At 49.8% G+C, this 19,961-nt stretch overlaps 1 protein-coding gene across 4 annotated transcripts in view; it reads left to right on the top strand.

Annotated features, from left to right (window-relative positions):
• Positions 1 to 19,619, top strand: part of ASIC2 (acid sensing ion channel subunit 2) — a 413,868-nt gene extending 394,249 nt beyond the window's left edge. For 2 of the 4 annotated variants that reach the window (XR_213687.5, XR_003071984.3), the window contains 9 exons: positions 3,928 to 4,055; positions 13,595 to 13,745; positions 14,188 to 14,244; positions 14,958 to 15,111; positions 15,611 to 15,702; positions 16,328 to 16,407; positions 18,749 to 18,817; positions 18,954 to 19,128; positions 19,515 to 19,619. Coding sequence is in view for 2 of the 4 variants with exons in the window: in XM_418066.7 (XP_418066.3) it covers positions 3,928 to 4,055; positions 13,595 to 13,745; positions 14,188 to 14,244; positions 14,958 to 15,111; positions 15,611 to 15,702; positions 16,328 to 16,407; positions 18,749 to 18,817; positions 18,954 to 19,055 (833 nt within the window). In the remaining 2 variants the exon portion in view is untranslated. Of the gene's footprint in view, positions 1 to 3,927; positions 4,056 to 13,594; positions 13,746 to 14,187; positions 14,245 to 14,957; positions 15,112 to 15,610; positions 15,703 to 16,327; positions 16,408 to 18,748; positions 18,818 to 18,953 lie in introns of all 4 variants that reach the window. The other 2 variants (XM_418066.7, XM_040653438.2) reach the window with 1 other exon arrangement.
• Positions 19,620 to 19,961: the final 342 nt, after the last annotated feature.

Genomic DNA, 19,961 nt, shown 5'->3' with positions numbered 1-19,961 from the left:
AAGGGACACCAAACCTGCTAGCTCTGTGCTCTAACCAAACTAAACCTCCAGGTCACCTAATACAGTCATGGTTGAGAAACCATGGGCCAGGCTGAGCCGGGTGGGATCTGCTTTGTTTTTCTCCAGGCAGAGGTTGCTCCCGAAGCTGTGAGCCCTGCAGTATGCAGTGCTCTGCAGTCAGCTTGAAGCATGTGCTGAATTCAGCCCCACTTTAATTAACGCTACTGTAATCCTTCAGCAAAAAAGAGCAGCTCAGGATTTGTTTGGAAACACTGTCCTGTGTACAGTAATATGTATTTATGTATTTTAAAAGGCAGTCGTTGAGGGGATTTTCTCTATTCCCCATATGGGCTGCACGAAGAAATAAATGTATACATGCTGGTCTCTGAAAAGCAGGATTGGAGGTTGGGTGAAGGTCTGTGCTTGGGCTTCCCAGAGTCATGAAATTGGTCTAAAAGGAATATGGTACGAACCGACCCCCAATTCCCTTGAATTTATCTTTAGAATCTCTCTGGCACCTGAGCCAGCCAAAGGCTTTCAGTGTTTCCTGCAGAAGGAGCAATGAAGGGACATGGGCTGGTGGGGAAATACTGGTGATAGGTGTACAGCTGGGTTGGGTGATCCTGGAGGTCTTCTCCAACCTTGGTGTTGTTATGATGCTGTGATTCTGTGAATGCTTCTGGCAGCCTTTCTAAGCAGTGCTGCTTGTTTTGCTCCTCTTGTTTTTATCAGCGACGAAAATTAATAACTGTTTGTTTTAAAACCAGACTTTGTTCTACAGTGTAGTAAATCCATTCCCTTCCCCGTGCGTGATGACACGTGGTTTTCAGCCAGGATTTTCTATGTAAAATTGCAAAGCCTGTCACACTGAAGTCTTTTGCAGATACTTGCAGGCCATACCTTGTTTGCTTGCTCATGTCTGGGCGCACAGTGGTTTACCCACGGGGACAGAGCAGTGCACAGCACATGGGGAAATGCCTGGCATTAAGTCAGGGCTGACCCAGGGAGATGTGAGGCAGATGCAGAAATGGGCAGAATAATTTGGGACCGAAAGTGTTCCGACAAAACAGCTCCCGTTGCCCAACAAGCGCGGCTAAATAGAAGCTTTCTCCTCCAACTTGTCAGGTAATTAGTGAAGGAAGCATATGGCATCGCCTGGAAGTGTTGGAAGGGGATCAACACCAGACAAAGCCGGGGAGGGTTGGGTGAGTGGGCGTCATGTGGGAATGATGGGATCGGGAGGAGCGGGAGGCAGCGATGGGAAGGGGATGGAACCCCGTGGGTCTGGCACACGGCCGCCTTGGCAGTGATAGGCTGGATGAGGATGCTGGGTGTCCCCAAAGGCTCGGTGGGAACGGTGCTTTCCTCTCACTGTTTTGGGGAGCTGCTGCTGAGGAGGTGGTGGTGGGAAGGAGGTCTTCAATGTGGACTGTGTGTGTGGGCAAGTGAAGGGCTTGAGCAGCCAGGCAGGGAGCCTGGGCATGCCAACATCCACCCAGCGTCTCTTGGAGGGAGATTAGCCAAATTATGGGAGAACAAGGCAAAGGTAAACACACCTGGTTTTTATTGTGGTTCCTGGTAATAGGCTTCATAGAACCACAGCATGGTTGGGTTGGATGGGACCTCAAAGCCCCCACAGCCCCACCCCTGATGTGGGCTGGCTGCCCCCCACCTTCTCAGGCTGCCCAGGGTCCCACCCATGGCCATGGGAACCTCCAGGGATGGGGCACCCACAGCTCTGGGCAGCAGTGCCAGGGCATCAGCGCCCTCTGAGTAAAGCATTTCTTCCTTACTCTCCCTCCTTTTAGTGCAAAACCATTCTCCCTTATCCTCTCTTATCCTGTCCTTACCTTGTCTTGGTAATAGAGCTGTGTTGTTTGCAACGATTCCCATCACAAGAGGATGGCAGAGATGAATTCAGATCATGGTCACTGTGTCTTGAGCAAAAGTGGAGGCAATTGTGGTTACTTCCAATCTTGCTCCATGAGACTTCAGTTCAGCAACGTCCAAAACAAACTCATCCTTTCTATGCCATTATTGCACTGATGTGGCATTTTACATGGGAAACGAGTGCAGCCTGCTCATCCACCACAGCGTGCAGCAGTGATGCTGCCATGCCCCCATCATGACACTGTTTACTACTAAAAGCAGTTTTGTCACATGGAAATAAATAGAGGCAATTACCCTGCAAAGGAGTGTTGCAAAGCCAATGCCAGGATTAACACAAGAGCTGGGGTTGTTGATCAATGGGAGCGTGTGTTCAGGAGTGAGCGGTGCAGATAATACACCTCCAGCTGGTTCAGAGTCCAGCTCCAAATGGTTGGAGCCAGGCACACAGACAGCTTGCTGACCACCTGGGTTTAGCAGGAGTATGCGAGACCTGGGGAGGTAACTGATTTAATAAATCCTATTTATCTCCAGATTGTTTTGGAGGTAGGAAAGCTGAGCTTTAGAAAGGTTAAATGCTAATAAATACTAATAGCTTGCTCCAGCTGCTCGGTCGGTAAAGGATGCTGAGATAAAATGCCAGAGAGCAGCGCTGGACGCTGTGGGCACAGAGTGTGAAGTTTCAAGTGGCCAATGAGTAAAGCAACCTCACAGTCACAGCGGGGCTTTTTGATGCTGATTGTTCCCAAAAGGAGAGCGAAGTGTGTGTTTTGGTTTGTGTTTGGAATGGGGAGTTCAGTGGCACAGGAGGGGCAGCACAGCTGGCCAGGGGGCAATGGAGGGCTCTTCTTTGGGTCAGTTTGGCCATGGCTTTGTGTAGCTGAGTGTTGAAACCTTGAGGGATGGCCAGCTATCAAAGAGGTCTGGGGCTGACATTCCTTCCTTCTGGTTTTCTGGCAGTGCTTTGGATCAAATACAGTGCTGGTAAAAAGTTGAAAGGCGTAATAAAATAGTAGAAAAATACCAAGAAATAGTAAGCAAAGGAAATAAAGGGTGACTCATCAGCAAAAAGAAGTTCTTCAGATGTTTAGGCGGCATTTGTTGGCCCTAGGCATGGATTCGTATTAGTGGGTTGCTATGTGTTCAGACCATACTATGCATAGCTAATGGGTTCCTTTGCCAGTGAGCCCCCACCCCTTAAGCCCATATGGTCCCTGTAGTTGGTTTGGATGTGAGGCTGTAGCAGCAAAGCTGAAGAGAGAAATGTTCTGTGCCCCTGTGGGGGAAGATGCCTGTGTGATAGAGGAGCCCAGAGTGCTGGGATAGCACAGTCAGGTCTGACTTGCATCCATTAACTCAGCTTCAGAAAGCCTGTTATCGGTTTAATGGAAGAGGAGCTCAAGATGTGAGGATGTCACATAAGCCAAAGTGAGGAAACCCATGACAGGGGCATGAGTTTGAGCCTGTGAGCTGCAAAGGGCCTTTGTGCTTGGAGCAACTGAAGCTTGGGATTTTACACTTGTTTCATTACTGCATTGGCCATGTTGTGTTCCAAGAGGTTTCAGGTGTGTCAGTGCCAGAGATGAGGCTGCAGGGCAGCAGAGATGCGTGCACCCATGCTTTTGGTATCAGAGACCATACAGATACTACAACAGACTCTTTGGGAAGGAGAAGTATATTCGTTTGGGTCATATGGGAGTGCATTTAAAATTCTGCAACCAAGCAGCCAGAAAATGGATGTCACCTCCTGTTTTCTGTCTTGAAAGTATGGAGAAATCACAGCTCTCTGACATATGCTGACATCAAGCCCTTGGGATAGACAGCAGCAAAGGACCGGGAGCCAGCAGATGCTCTTGATCCCAATGGGGAGAAGCATCCCTTGGTGCTGGGCTTCCCTCTGTCATGCCCAGCCCCTCATCAGCCAGGCGATGCTCTCCTGGCTGCGTGTCTCCTTTTGAGCAGCACGTATTGACCAGACATAAGTCCCCAATGGACACCATCCCACCAATCCCAGCTTAACCCCCTGCCTTCTTCTTCCAGAAGAGACGACGTTCGAGGCTGGAGTCAAAGTTCAGATCCACAGCCAGTCGGAGCCACCATTTGTCCAGGAGCTCGGCTTCGGGGTGGCCCCTGGATTCCAGACCTTTGTGGCCACCCAAGAGCAAAGGGTAAGTCCCACATTTCATCTGCACGCCAAGGTGCCTCCAATGGGTCACATCTATGTACTGATGCGCCTCGAGAGGTGATGTGTTGTTTTTTTTTCCACTCCTTGCTCCAAATTGGTTGGGAAGAGGACAGTTCTTGTTGTTTCCAATACATTACCCACAACCCTCACAGTCTGGGCCGCAGAAGGGATTCTGTCCCTGCTAATATCCCTGTTTGTGGTTCACCCATGGCAGTCTCTAAATGTGCTGATTACCATCCAACCCGCTGTGACAGGTTGCTGTTTTCCAAAAGGCTCTCACGCTCCAAGGAGATTAAATGAGACCGGAGGAGTGTGTTTCATTAAGCAGAGCAGCATGAATCCTTTCAGGTTAGCACCAAAACAGCCACATTATTTATGCTGACCATTGGTGGGAAGCTCGTGGCCCAGGGTGCATCACCATCCCTGCATCCCAATGGTGGCACATCGCAGTGCAGATGGATGCGATGTGACACGGCGACGTTAGACCCAAATCCTGGGTAGGCATTTGGAAAGCTGGGGAGCAGAATCATTTTCTCCCCACTGTTTTTGGCCACTGTGCCTTTGCTCCTGACCTTCCTGCCTCATTGCCTCTCTTCTTCCTCCCTGTTCTCCTGCCTCCTCTCAATGCAGCGTGGCAGGTCAATGGCTGGAGTAGATGCTCCATTTCCAGTGCTCATTTCCAACATCCTTGGGTCTACGAATCAAACTGAGGAAAGCGAGCAGACACTCATGGAGGGTTTGCTGTGATCAAACCTCAGCAGAGATCAGGGCTGCAGAACTTCAGCTCTGAGCAGCTCAGCAAAGTCACCACCAAATATATCTTTAAGCCAAGGCATCTCTCCGTGGCCCCGCGTACCAAAATACACCTGAGGCTGCAGCATCTCAGCGAGGCTCATTCATTACGATGTGCTTGTGTGTGCTCATCCCGGGGATAACGAAGGGTGTGGGTTCCTGGTGGGCGGGTGCCAGGTGGAGACTTCTCAATTAAAGCAGAGCAATGTTTTGCTGTTGTCGATATGTGTCTTGTGAGAAGTCTGGTGGGCTGGAGAAAATGAGCAGCTCTATTAGCACTCGCTTGGAGTGTAACACCTCGGTGACAGTGAAGGCAAAGGGATCTTCAGGGGCACAGTGAGCACCTGCTGAAGTCCAGAACAGCTCCTGCCCCATCTATGTCCCAACCACAGCCAAGCCCTGTCCTCGTGCTGCTCAGCCTCCCCAGACTCACTGTTGAGATGCTGCGTGGCCCGGGCACACCTTGCTGGTGGGTTTGGGTGCGTCAGCTATTGAAGGAAATGGCCTTGGAGACCCATGGGGGGGCATTCTTCATCCCATCCCCTTCCATAAATCCATTGGCAGCCACTTTGTGCTGCCCCAGAGGACCTGCTGGGTTACAGCCAGCAGCCAGTTGGTTGGGCAAGCCCACTCACAGCCTGCAGCAAGGACTTCGAGGACTTTATTTTAGGTAGGAAGAAGCATAAATGCTGAGACTTGCTCTAAATCTCCCCTAATGCTTCCCTTCGTACTGCCAACCTTAATTATTTTTCATTCTTCCTATTATAAAAAGCAATTGCAAGGGACTGTGCTGGGAAGACAACTTTTCTTTCTAGAAAAGAAATGAAATAAAAACCCTCCCTCCCCAAATCCCTCCTTCAGGAAGGAAGATGACAGTGAAACAGAATTTGGGAGGCCTTTTGCAGGAGTGTGTCTCCCCTTCTGTGGGCTTTGCCCCAGTTTCAGTGCTGGCAGAGGGCAGGGTGCATTGCTGCTCAGTGTCAGCCATTCTGGAGCAGGTATAAGATTGTACCACAAAGCCTTAGCCCGTGAGACACAGTAAGGTCTCTTTATAGCCTAATTACAGCCACTAATTACAACCACTACAGCATAGGCATGCTACTGCCTCGTCTAATTGCCCCCTAGGGCACACCCACCTCCTCCCACCTCAAATGCATATCTGTGATTCAGGGCCCAGATTGAGTCTTCTCTTAATACCTCATCTCCAGCATGTGCTGTTACTTCCATAAGTCAGAGCAGGAGGAGGAAAACCCCATGAACATCACCCAGAGGACCGAGTTCGGCCCATTATTATGGTCCAAAACTGCATGTTTTATACTACCATGGTCGAAAGCAAACCATGACAGTCTGATCTCTGTAAACATTGCTTAAAAATGAGCTGTCAGTTGAAAGAAGCAACAAAAAAAATCACTTTTTCTCCTCCTTCTGCAGCAGCTGAGCCCTCCAGCAGAGTGACTTTTAAGAAACATTTGCTGGGTTGGTGGTGTTAATGCAGTAGTATTGTCGGAAGCACCCAGGGAGCACTGCAGATGGGGACACTGCAAGCAAGCTGTGCTTGCTGAGTCAGCGAAAGCAAAGGCAGTCTGAGCAGGGGGTTCTCCATAAAAGCTGTTTGTGCTGTGCTTTTCTGCTGTGGACGTCTCAGACTGAAGCAATTTCCTCTAATCACTTGGAATTTAGGAGCTGGGACAGAGCTCCCCAAAGCTCAGGCACTGCTGGAGGCAGTGCGGCCGCAGTTGAAATGGGAGTGGTTTGATGGAGGATGTCAGAAATCCTCTGATTTAGGAAGGGAGCTGGGGCAGTTCACACAGAGACGTGAGACTGGCTTCTGTTTTCTGGGGGTCTAACACCATGTTAAATGAGGAGGGGAGCTGGAAGAGCTGGGGCAGAGCAGAGATGCTCCGGCCACGCAGGAGAGCCGTTTCTATGGCAATCAGTGAGCCTAATGAGTAAGGTTTGTTTTCTTATGAATGAGCCAAATGTGGAGCAGCATCACAGGAGCTGGCTGCAGGCACAGGCAGGCTGGTCCCGAGCAGGGCAGGAGCACCCTGCACAGGGCTGTGCCCTCCAGGTCCCTGCTGCTGGTTTTGTGGGGGTACATCCCCAATTTTCCCCTTTCCCAGCACTTATGGGTGAGCCTGGTGCTGCAAAAAACCCTTGCGCTGTGCATACCGTAGGATCAAGGAATCATTGAGGTTGGAAAAGACCTCTAATATCATGTGGTCCAACCATCCACCTACCCCCAACATTATCCAAAGTACCACTACTAATGATAGCATTGGAGAGGCTGCAACGCACATTGGCATTCATATTTTGGAAGGCTGACCCACTCAAAAAGACAGATTCCTCCTGGATTTGCCATCTTTTCATCCCATTTTCCCAGCTGTGCTTTATGGCATCATGGCTGCATCACCCATGGTGGATGGGATGGGTAACTGCTGCTCCCTGCCACGCCACCGGCACCGTGCGTTAGGGAAGATGAAAAGCGCACTAAAATGGCAATTTCTGCCAACTTGGCAATAAAAATTTAAGAGGCTTCAATTAAGCAACAGGTTCAAAGATGGAGCAATATTGTTTTATAGGGCTCTAGTGCGCCTTGGAGACTCATCCCCTTGTAATGTTTGCACGGGACAGAGAGCATCAGCTACCAACAAGTGCAGGATCACCAAATGTAATTACAGAGCCAGGGAAGGAAGTGGGGCTCAGGGTCTGGCAGTGCTCACTCCTATTTTCAAACAGAGTATAGGCAGTTGCATTTGAAAATCAGGAGCAATTAAGTGACGTTTCCCCAGTTTGCCAACTCAGAGCATCTTCTACCTACAGTCTTACACCTCCTCCTGGAAATGTTCGCTCTCTGTTTCCCTCAATCCCACACGCTCTCCCTGTTGATTTCCTCCAGTCTGTCATTGGGCTCTAATTAATTAAACAGCAAGAAGCCAGCCAGCAGCCAGAGGTGGAAAAAACATCAGCACAAGGGTTCAAAGGGGGGTGAATGGAAGCCATTGCAAGGATGTTTTCGTAGGGCAACTGCGTGGTTTTGCTTGGAAAATGGAATTTGGAGTCAGCCTAAAAAGATACAGGGGGAAATGGGCTTGGAGCAAGCAGTGGAAATGAGTCCGACTGAGGAGCAGTGGGGATGGAGGGAGATTTGAAAGGGCTCCTTTGCTCTTTTGGGAAGGAGGTTGGTAAGAGAAACTCTTCGAGCACATCATGGGTGTGTATGGGGTGATGGTCATGGAGTTCTGTTAACAATTTGCTTTGTGAGAGGAATAGTAGGATTTCATGTTAAAAGGTGGAAAGCCACTTTCTGAGGAGAGCAGAGCTCCAGAAAATCCAGCGCACCTCCCAACTTGGGCACCTATGTGAGGTTGGCCAACGTGGTCCAACACGTAGAGCCCACATTGACCAGCAGAATATGGGGTGATATTTCTGCTGGCTGAGGAGGTAGCCAAGGGGGAAAAGGCTGAACTAACTGCCATTTGATTGCAGAGTCAATTGCCATCCCATCCCTGGAGGGTTTCAAGGCTGGATGGGATCCTAGGCAGCCTGACCTGGTGGGGGGCAACCAGCCTACGGCATGGGGTCAGAGCTTGGTGGTCTTTCAGGTCGCTTCCAACTATACCATTCTATGATTCTGTGATTTAAAATATAAGCAGAAGACACAGCTCATTGAGCACGGGAGAAAAACACGTGGAGCAGCCGCCCAACGACTTTTGCTTTGCAAAATCATTGCCAGGGAGAAGGGAACCTGGAGGGGCTCGCAAATCACAGCGTGCCCAAATGAATGCTTTCTCCCGGTGACCATTCAAATCCAGGGCTGGGTACCCTTGCCAAGCACCGCAGGCTGCTGGAAGGGTTAAGCTCTTGTCAGTCAAGGCAATTTTATTGGTGCAAATGGGAAAGAACAGCTGCATGGCACACAGCACACCCTGCCTGGGCAGAGAGGCGATAAATAGAGAAATTCCAGCATCATTAACTGGGAGATGGAGACAGGAACCGCAAGCAGCGTGTACGCTGAGCTTTTTGAGTATTTCACAAGTGCTAAAGCTGTCTGGGATTGAAAATCTATTAAGTTGATGCCATTTGATGTCTCATTAAAGAACGTAGGTTTCTGGTTATTATTTCATTTGCAGCAAAAGCAGGCACACCTCGCCTTGAGGCTGAGGGCTCCAGCGGTGGGTCGGTGGCTCTGGATGTGCTCTGGAGCGCGGTGACATCGGGTGGTGCTGAGCCAAAGCAGATGCAAACGGGGCTGGAAGCCGCTTCACCACATTCCCACGTTGCAACCGCCTGTCGTAATCCCCTAATAGCAGGAATCAAGGCAATTTAACGAGCACTTAATTAATTAATTAGTATTAATGACGGCGAACGCGAGGGGATGCGCGTTTGTCGACCTCAATTAGGGGCTGACGGTGAACTTCAGCTGTTGGGAAAGTGGTGCAAAATGATGGATCAGTGCCGCTGAACCGAGGGCAGAAACTGTCCCTGCTTTGCTTTTTTTCATTATTTCCATCCAGCTTCCAAGGGACATCGCTCATCGCTGGTGGTGGGGAGCAGCTCAGCACCCTCAGGCAGCTTCTGGTCCAGGACCAAATCCCACTGCTCGCTGCAGATGGGGGGCAAAAATCAGCATTGTCAAAAAGAGGGGAAAGCAAAGCAGGCAATGCAAGCGGAGTGATGTGATGGCCTCGTTAACTTTGTTAGCTCTGTGGGCTGGAGATCCGGGTGTCTGCAGTACACAGCGCAGGCAGCCCCCAGGGCCAGCTGATGCGCATACAAAGGCTTTGCATGAGTTTGCAGCCCTGAGAATGCACCCGTTGAATCAATGAGAGGGTGACAGGGGCTTGTAGGGAAGAATGCTTTTGCAAACAGTTTCACTGTTGCACTAACCCCAGAGTTTGCATTAGCCCCATAGTTTGCATTAACCCCAGAGTTTGCATTAACCCCATAGTTTGCACTAACCCCAGAGTTTGCACTAACCCCAGAGTTTGCATTAACCCCAGAGTTTGCACTAACCCTGGGGCTTGCAGTGCTCACGGGAGCACGGATGGGGCCATGCAACGGGAGAAACTCTGGATTTTGCTCCATTGCTTTTTGGTGCAGGGATCCAGCCGTGGGCGGCAGAAGTGTTTGCCCCCTTGCTCTGAGCCTTCCCCTGCAAGGTGCACTCTTGCAAAAGCACAGCATAGCTGTGGAGCTGAGCAGGCTCCCCTCTAAGGATCACAGGGAGCATGTCTGAGGATGTGCCCTGCCTGGGAGCAGCACAGAGCTGAGTCCCTGGGAATGCACCTGCCCCCTCCAGGGAGGTCCCACACCCACATGTAGTGCTGATCAGTCGAGGATTCACTTCTGATTACAAATTACAGAGCACAAGGGAAGCAACGTGCCTCTGAAGCTGTAATTACAATGGAAGCTCCACTAATAGCCCTTGATGAGTCCCTCTGAGAGGGAAAAGTTCATTGACTTGCACAAGGGAGGGGGAGTCTTAACACTGAGAGCAAAAAATCGAACGTATGGTGGCACGTGGTTCTGTGTGCTGCACGTTTGGGGAGCTGGAAAGGAGTGGAGTGTGGGCAAAGCAAATGGAACCCCGTGCTTGGAGGGAGGAGCAAGCCGGCTTTGCTTCACTGGAAGGGGTCTGTGCTAATGCAGGTCATGGGTGGATAGTGCTCGTGGTCCTGGCTCTGGAACAAGACCTAACTCTGTTAATGAAGCTGGCTTTAATTAAGCATTCAGCCCGTGCGCCTCCTGCAGACGCGGTGCTGGTTCACAAACACCGTGGCTCACATCCAGCACTGGCCGAGCACACGCTGTGTAAGCTCAGTGTCTGCTGGTGGCTCCATCATCTCCTGCTCCTGTCACCTACATCTCAGAATAAAATTTAAAGGGCTTTAAAGATTTGTGTATGGCGGTGCTCGGAAGAGAGCTGATTCCATCTGAGCCTGTGATTATTTATTCTCCTTTATCAAACAAGTGCAACATATGGGCCCCTTTCTCCGCTGCGGATGACTAAATGATGGCATCTGGTACTCTATTATGCTGCAAGTGTAAAGCAAATGAGAAAAGATCCTCTTCAAACAACACTTTGCTATTGTTGCAGAGACGCTGTCTGTATTTTCATTCAAAGGTGTTGCTTTGCAGAATTCCAACACCACCCGGTTCACAGCCAGCCCTGTTTCTTGGAGATGCTGCAATGCCTGGGAGCTGCTTTTATTCTCAGCTCTTCTGCTGGTTCCACAGATGGGAACAGCCTTCATCGGCTGCACCTTCGCACCTGGGAGCTGTCTGTGGCTCAGATGGGACCTGCAGGGTGCGGAGATGGCTTGCGTGCTGTGCTGAGCTGCTCTCACTGCTGTTGCCCTGAAGTGAGCAGCAGTGTGGATTTGGGTGGATTTGGGGAACTCCCGGGCCCATGGGCGATGCTGCAAAGTTATTTTTTTCATCAGCACTCGAATAGCAGCATCGATGCTCACAGGAGCAAGGGAAGAGAGCTGGTGATTCTGTGTTCGCCTGGCTAGTGGGCAACCAGAGCCTAAGAGGGTTCACTGTTACACCGAGACCCCTTCACCTTCATTCTGAGCTTTTCTAGGGTCTCTCCTTGGTCCCATGCAAGGAAAGACCTGGAACTACCATCTTATCATGGCTGGGACCCTTGGCTTGGCTGGGAGATGTATGTGCTACAGAGCATGGTTTCAGATGATCCTGCAAGATCAGAAGAGACTGAAACAACTGGGAACCATCTAAGTGGTGAGCAAAGCACCTCTGTGTTCCTGGGTGGTAACTGCTTGTGGCAAAATTGTTCACAGAGAAGGAATGAATCGAGCTTGGCTGAGCTCTGAGCCCACAGCATGGCACCATGGGGCAGAACTGGATTTGGAGAGGGCAGGATTCCCCCTCCAAAGCCTGGCCTTTTCTCCAAGCTGTACCTTATTTCCACTTTCACCACCATTCAAATTGTTCACAACGTCTCCTGTTTCTCTCCCTAGGCGCAGTTGAAGGTGGTTGGACTAGATGATCTTGTAGGTCCTTTCCAACCTTGTGATTCTGTGAAGCCCAATGTAGAATATAGCTGTAAATTGGTTATTAAGTCAAAGCCACAGGCATTCTACCTGCTCTCAAGCACTACAGGCTGGTTCTACAGTCTCTGTGGTCCCTTCCAACATAGCCACTCTGCGTTCTACGATCCCATGATTCTACAATCTTTAAGGTCCTTTCCAACCCAACCGTGCCATGATTTCACAGTTCTATGGTCTTTGAGGTCCCTTCCAACCCAAACCATTCTGTGATTCTATGGTTCTGTGATTCTTCTCTTTCCCCTACATCTCCAGAAGACCCCCAGATAGCCCCAAAGGAAGCACCTCCCACCTAGCCCCTAGGTCCTAGACTCGTAGCCCATCACCATATGTTTATGTATTTACTTTAGAACATGATTAATGTTACTACATATTTAAACGAATGTTTCTCTTCAGCCAACGTGCTCTGCCAGCACAATGCGTTCAGTGTTTCAAGCAAAGCATGGCAAATTGGATGCTGCTTTAAAACACAGAGAAGGAGGGGTTAGGGAAGTGCTATTTTCTGCTCTCTAGCAAAAAGTATTGCAGAGCATTTAGCGAAGATAAAGAGAAATAGGAAAGCCTGCCAAGCTTCAGACAGAAGGCAAACAAGGTAGATTTGGCCGTGGGGGCCAGAGAGTGACTGTTTTTCCTCCAGCATGTTCTGGGCTTGCAATTAAGGCTTCTGTGGTGGATTGCGGCGTTCTGCTTTTCTTATCTTTGCATTTATGCTAAATAAAGTGGTAACAGCAGAAGGGTTTGCATTGCACTACTACTGAGCAGTCCAGGTTACTTCGTGCAGGGTGATGTGCAAAGACGGGTCGTCAGCAGCGTGGGGATGTGGATGACTGAGGTCACTGTATGTTGATGCAGAGGTGTTTGGAAAGGGCACCACTGACTTGTGCCCTTCTCAAAGCTGGTGCTGCTGTCTGAGGGCTGTCACCCGGTGCATTTTGGGTCAGTGAGAGAAGTGCCTATGTGAGGAAGGGAACAGTGCAAACCCAGGTTTGCTCACACCACAGCAATCACATTTCCTTTGCTGGAATTTTGCTGTTACCTTTATCTGCTCCTTTATGTCACCAGCACTGTCTGTGTTGTCCCCATGAGATTAGCATAAGGCTGAGCCAGGAGCTGTCACACACCGGTGCTGATTACCCTGTGTTTGTTCTCACCAAATTAGAGCCAATTTGCAAGTCACTGCCTCCCCAGCAATCCCTACACGAGCAGCATTTTTCCGGTGGTGCAAGAGAAAGGACCAGGTGCTCCTTAAAGCTGGTCCTGCAGAATGCCTGGTGCTGCACACCCCCTGTGCACCATCCTGCTGGGTGTGCATCGTTCTGCTGGGCACTGCTGCTGGGCTGGAGGGGAGCTCTGCAGCACAAGGACTTGTTTACGGCAGAAAAGAGTCACCAGGAGAGTGAGGATAGGTATAAGAAATTGGTTCATGTAATTGCTTAATGCCATATCCAAGATCATGATGAAGGGTTGGACAGCTAGGCATCACCTGGGCAGGTTTGGGAATTGGAGATGGGAGTGACTCGTGTTGAGTTTTTGGGGTTGGGCTGGACTAGGCGAGCTGAGTTGCCCCCCTCCCCAACCAGCGTGGCCCCTTTCCTTCCTATCGGTGGGGGGGAGGAGATGTAGCGTCCCCTGACACCCCCTCCTCCCTCTCTTGCAGCTGACCTACCTGCCTCCGCCGTGGGGTGAATGTCGCTCGTCAGACATGGGCTTAGACTTCTTTCCCGTTTACAGCATCACGGCTTGCAGGATCGACTGCGAGACGCGGTATATTGTGGAAAACTGCAACTGCAAAATGGTTCACATGCCAGGTCAGTCTTCCCCTCCCTCCACCCATCCTCTACCAGCCGAGGGACCTGGGACTAGAGGAGCTGGGAATATCTTGTCCTGAAGGGAGAAGGATGCTAAAAATGTTTGCAAAATGCCCTGAAATAGGAGCAGGACTGGCAGAGAGCCATAGTTCTGGTAGCACCTCTTTGTCCCTGGGTTAGCACCCTTGGGTGATGTTTGCTGTGACTCTCTGATTTGGAAGAAAAGGCCCCCTGAGCCAGCAGAGGTGGGATGGATGCTGCAATCCCTCCATTGTTCACCCCATCCTTGCTTTGCAAATGTCAAGTAAGCGGTGACATTTCCTTGTTGTCCCCACACAGCCCTCAGCTCATTCTGGGACTGAAAAGGGGGACAGGACAGGGCTGAAAATCTTCCATGTCACCAGTCCCTAATAACAGTGGTGGATGTGTCCTTTCCCTGCAGGGGATGCTCCCTTCTGTACCCCGGAGCAGTACAAGGAATGTGCAGAGCCTGCACTCGGTGAGTACCAGGAGATGTCTCTGGGTGTCACTGGTGTCCCAAGCTGGGGGTCTTCCAGCAGCCTATGTCCTTCTGGATGGGGTCATTAGGAGCAGCTGCTGCTCAGCAATGGCTTTTGATAAGACCTGAATGTCGGGGAGGGCAGGATTCCCTAGGATAAAGGTTCCTCTGTCCTATGATGGGTACATGGTTCCATCAGGGCAGCAAACATCAGGATAACAGGCAGCCTGAGATTTATGAGGGGAACACCTCTAGGTCTGGGTCTGTGTTTGGGTTTGGATTTGGAGCTGGATTTGAGTTTAGATTTGGATGTGGGATTGGATCTGCATTTAGGTTTGGGTTTGAGTTTGGATTTGGGGTTGAGGTTGGAGTTGAGAGGGAGCAAACCATTCTGGTTTGGGATTTAGGAGACTCCAGGGTTGAGTGCTGTTGGCAGGATCAGGTGCATGCAAAGGGTTGGCATGTTACCAGCATGAGATGAGGTACAACCCCAGGCAGATGCTGGTAACAGAGGATGGCCTCCAGCGAAGAGCTTGTCTTCAATCTGCCATGAATGGCTGTGCAATAACATGGAAGAGGAATGGCCAGGACTGCATTTCTTGCAGCTCTTCTCATTTGAGATCTGACTGCTCCTCTCTGGGCTGTGTGACCTCTGGGTCCACATCTGCTGCATGTCCCCAACTCCTGAGATAGAGCTTTGTCACCTTCTCCAGGTTTGCTTGCTGAAAAAGACAGCAATTACTGCATCTGCAGGACACCCTGTAACCTGACCAGGTACAACAAAGAGCTCTCCATGGTCAAGATCCCCAGCAAGACTTCAGCCAAGTACCTGGAGAAGAAGTTTAACAAATCGGAAAAATATATCTCGTGAGTGTTGCAGAAAACAAATCTCCTTCGTTTGGAAGGGGGGAATGAAAAGTAAACATCTGTTGGCCATTTAAACCACCTGTGCTTAGACCTTGCCAACGTGGGCGTGTGTCATCCATGGGGAATTGGGGTGAGCCCTCTAAGGGATGTGGTGTGGGATGCTGTCATGTCAGGAGAGCTTTTTCAGGACAGTTTGGGCTTCTACCAGCCCTGGGCACGTTGTTATCCGTATGGAGACAGCAGGAGTTATTCCTTATTAATCATCATTCAGACTTCTGCTCTTACCATGAAAGTGAGATCCAGAACTCACATCCTGAGCAGAGATCTTGGAGAGAAGTTCTCCAGCTTGTGCTGAGGCTCCCAGAGCGTGGCCTTGGCCTCTGGGTGTCCATAGGTCACCAGAAAGAGTGATGAGGACAGGGAGGAGGGGAAAAGCCCCCAGATCCTTTTATCTTGTCCTGGTGGCTGATGGGCTGGTGCTGTTGTCCTCTTTCTACAGAGAAAATATTCTTGTCTTGGACATATTTTTTGAAGCACTCAACTATGAGACGATTGAGCAGAAGAAAGCCTATGAAGTGGCAGCCTTACTTGGTAAGGAGGTGTCGGGGTGTGAGCTGGGTGTATTTGTGGGACAGGCAGATGCCACAAGTGAGTGCATCCTGTGAAATCCCAGCAAAATCCAACCACGTTTCTGGCCACCACACTTTGGATCCCTTCTCTTCTTTTCCTTCTGACACCAAGCTGGGGAGCATCCCAGGGGCCAAGATCTGAGAGACCACAGCTAGTCCATGTGTCACCCACGAGAGGTTGATGTGAGCTGCTCCATCTTTGCTGGATACCAGAGTCCTGATATTTGGGTTGAGCAAGCAATGGATACTCTGGTGCTCCTCATGCTGGAAGGCAGTATATGGAGAAAGTCGTCTCTTATAACCTTCTACCCATCACTTCTTACCTGCTCCAAATCTGTCTTAATTTCCAGCAGGGCCAGCCAGGACCCCGAGCTCTTTGCCTTTGGGTGTTGCCCCACAGCTCGATGGGGAAGGTCAAGGAGCTGTTGGGTTGCTTAGCTTCAAATTAGGTTGAGGTTTGTGGGTGATGGCTAAAGATTGAAGTGGTTGAGACCCATCAGGTTGGGCAGTAGAGGTGTTCGGTTGAGGAAGAGGCTGGTGATGAAGCTGCTCTGATCAAACCGTTGGCGTGTTGTTCTCTCTCCTAGGTGACATTGGAGGCCAGATGGGGCTATTTATTGGTGCTAGTATCCTCACTATACTAGAGCTCTTTGATTATATATACGAGGTAAGTGCCTTGCCTTTGCCTCACTCCTGGCAGGGGGTGGGCTTGAAAGCCTTGATGCCCACTGGGGATATCAAAGATCACAACCCTCCATGCCCAACGTGCTCCAACTAATGCTATAATTAATTACAAATGACTATAATATATGACTTATAAATTTATTACACCATATCAGTCGCCTCCAGTAGACCTCAAGCCAAACAAACCCTCCCTGGAGCATCCTCTCCCCCAGGATCTCATTTCCCACTCTTCTTCACCATATTGCAGAAGGGTTAATGTTGGGGGTCAGGTTCATGGCTTCTGATTGTAAAGGGGAAACTGAGCAGTTGCGGGGGGGAGTCAGCAAACCTCTGGGATTTAGCCCCCTGTTTGCAACGAGATAACCCCAAGAACCCAAACGTACAGGCCCTATTTTATACCAGGGAAGAATGAGTTTATGGCATAGCTACAAGTGAGATGTGACAGCTGTGGGGGAGAGGCAGTTCCCAGCAAATTTGTCACTTCCTACCCCAAGGTGGGGGGGTTTAATGCAATATTTTCAGCCTCCCTGCACCCAAATCTGCAATCATTTGGACCTCCATCATCCATCTCCATATCATGATGGCACCGGGGATTTTTAATCCAATGGGATATTGTATATAGAGGTTGTTTGTGGCAGTTGCATCAACGCGTGTGGAGCCAGCTGGGTGCACGGGGATGTTGGCTGCTTCAGTCTTGCTGGAACATCCTTAAAAAAAACCTCTTCCATTTTATTAAAGTATAGATGCTGGCTTTGCATTTTAAGGCAGTCACTCCCCATCGCAGCTCCTTCTGGGTGGCTGTTAGCACTTGGTGGCATTATCCAGCAGTAAAATAGATTGAAAATTACAAGCATAAAGCTAATAATGGTTTGGGTGTGCAAACAGAGACAGGTGCCTTGGTTTATATCTCAGTCTGAATTCACACCGTATTTCATTAAAATCTCCTATTCTCAGCTATCTTGGGCTTCTTTCATAAGAAGGTAATAAGAAACCTTGCCAAGTCTGGATTTTTTTCTTCTCTTTTTCTTTCCTTTGTTTGATATCTGCTCACAGAACTTGTCTAATAGTTTCCTCACGCTGTAATTTTTTTCTTTCCTTCATTCTTTTTTTGGGGGCAAACGTGGCTTAAGAGAGCACCCCATCTCCTGGTGCACAGCTGGGGCTGCACAGCGAGTTCACCTTCATGGTCGTGATGGATCTTTGACCCACGCTGGGCAGGGAGAGCAGGAATAAAATGCCTCAAATAGCTCTGATCTGCCCAGGGCTTCAGCAAGGCAGGGCTCAAAGCACCTTAAACTCATTGCATTCTCAACCAAAGCATTTGCAAACTCTCTGAGATTGCCAGCAAACGGATGCGCCTGTTGTTTTCTATTAGCTTACCCAAAATCAAAAGGAAATGTTGAACCTAGAAGTGGCTTTTCACATTGGTCACGCTGCTCAGTCCTGGACCAGGGCAGAATGTGCAGCCAGTCCTGCATCCCACCAAGCATCTCCTGCCAGCATCAGCCATGCTTCCTTAGGAACTGACCCAACTGTTCACATTTTCAGCTTGCTTTTTCGGGTTGTTGGGATTTTTTTTTTCCTCCCTGTGGAAGGTTTTCAGTAAAAAAAAAATGCACTCCCTTCTCATCCTTTGTGGGATTTCCCTTGAAAATCAAATCGGCTTTTCAGCAGCAGCTCCCGAGGAGCCATGGCTTCAAGGGGAAGCTGTGTTCACATAGCTGACATTTTCAGTAAACTCCCAAATAGATATTTTCAAATTGAGGTTTGGGAGCTTTTTGTTGTTTTTCTTGTGAAAAAAATTCATGTTTGACACACAGGGTGGTTTTCTCTGGAAGGTTTTCTCCTTCCTTCCCATTGAGTCTGGGTCCTACAAGCCCAGCACCCCTCCAGCTCTGAAGGTGGCCACAGCTTGCTTCCATGCATTTAAGTGTTGTACTGAAAGGATATGGTTTAGTGGGGAAATACTGGTGGATGGTTGGACTGGATGGTCGTGGAAGTCTTTCCCAACCATGGTGATTCTATGATTCTATGGTGACAAGGGCTTGGCCAACTCAAGGGAGGGTTGGCCAGCTCAGTGAGGTGTAGTCACTGCCCCTAGAGGTGTTCAGGAAGTGTTTGGACATTGTACTTTGGGACATGGTCTGTCGGTGATAGCTGGATGGATGGACTGGATGATCGTGGAGGTCTTTTCCAACCTTGGTGATTGTACGATCCCATGCCTTGCCGATGTCAGAAGGCGCCGTGCTCACCTCCTCCTGCCCAGCTTACAATCATAGAATCACTGGATTCTATGATTAACCAACCCCCTCCCTCTTTTGCAGCTGATCAAGGAGAAATTATTAGACCTACTTGGGAAGGAGGAAGAGGAAGGGAGCCATGATGAAAACGTGGTAAGGAGCCCCATCACCGCGTTATTTCCCAAGGATTGATCCTGCTTCCGTAGCAAAGGAATTAGCGGTGCCAACGAGGAGAGGCAGTGGGTGGAGAGCAGCCCCGGGGTAACCCCGTCCCGTTTCTCCATCGCAGAGCACTTGTGACCCCATGCCAAACCATTCGGAAACCATCAGCCACACTGTGAACGTGCCACTGCAGGCCACCCTGGGAACACTGGAGGAGATCGCCTGCTGACACCGCCCGACCTCTGCACAGTGCCAACACCTAAGGAAGGGAAACTGCACGGGAAAGCAGGGACCGAGCTCAGGTTTGCAACGGGGGCAAAAAAAAAAAATAAAAATAAATTTTAAAAAAATAAATAAAAAATAAAAATTAAAAAAAAAAACAGGAAGAAAATCGCTATGCATTAAAATAATAATAAATACATATATATATTATATATATACTCTGCCAAAACCAAGCGAGAGGCGCCTTGGACTTGACTTGCGTTGTCCTTTCCTCTGGGGGGGTTGTCTCCAAGCTGTGAAGGCAGCAGCTCCTTTCTGAACTGTACAAAACACAGAGACCAGCACCACAGACACAGAGAAGCCCCGCCACCTCACATACTGCCAAATGTACAAAGCACTTGCATGCCAGGTCTTTTTACGGCAATCTATCCCTAGCTGTCTTTATAAGCTCTGTTCCTCTTTGCAGTCTCTGATTTTCACTACAAGAAGGAACTCGCGGGCCCAGCCATCCCCTGAAATCACCATTACTAACGTCGTAGGCTGAATTAGAATAAAGAAACAAAAAGTCGCAGCTCTTGGATTCTTCTTACGTTCTTGTCCTTCGTGTCAGTCTGTGATGAATCTTAAGCTAAGCCAGGTCCCCGAGGCCGGGCCACCTCAGCGCTGCCCGACACCCCCAGGTGAGCATCCCTGCGGAGGGGCCGGACCGGGTGGCTCTCGGTGGATCGTCCCCACCCGGCTGCTGTGTCGTTGCTCCTCCATCTGCAGTGCCTGGACAGTCCTTGGGGGGGGGGGTGGGAAGGGGAGGGTGGGGGGGTTGGGGGTGGGCACGGGGCGGTGGGTTTCTGAAGTTTTCTTTTTGAATTTTTTTTTTGTTATTTTTTGGGGGGGGGGGGGGGGGGTATTTTTTTTT

Source organism: Gallus gallus, chromosome 27, assembly GCF_016699485.2.
Source record: "Gallus gallus isolate bGalGal1 chromosome 27, bGalGal1.mat.broiler.GRCg7b, whole genome shotgun sequence".
In the NCBI taxonomy this organism is placed as follows: domain Eukaryota; kingdom Metazoa; phylum Chordata; class Aves; order Galliformes; family Phasianidae; genus Gallus; species Gallus gallus.
Note: the sequence above shows the minus strand (reverse complement) of the source record. Positions and strands in the feature narration are given on the sequence as shown.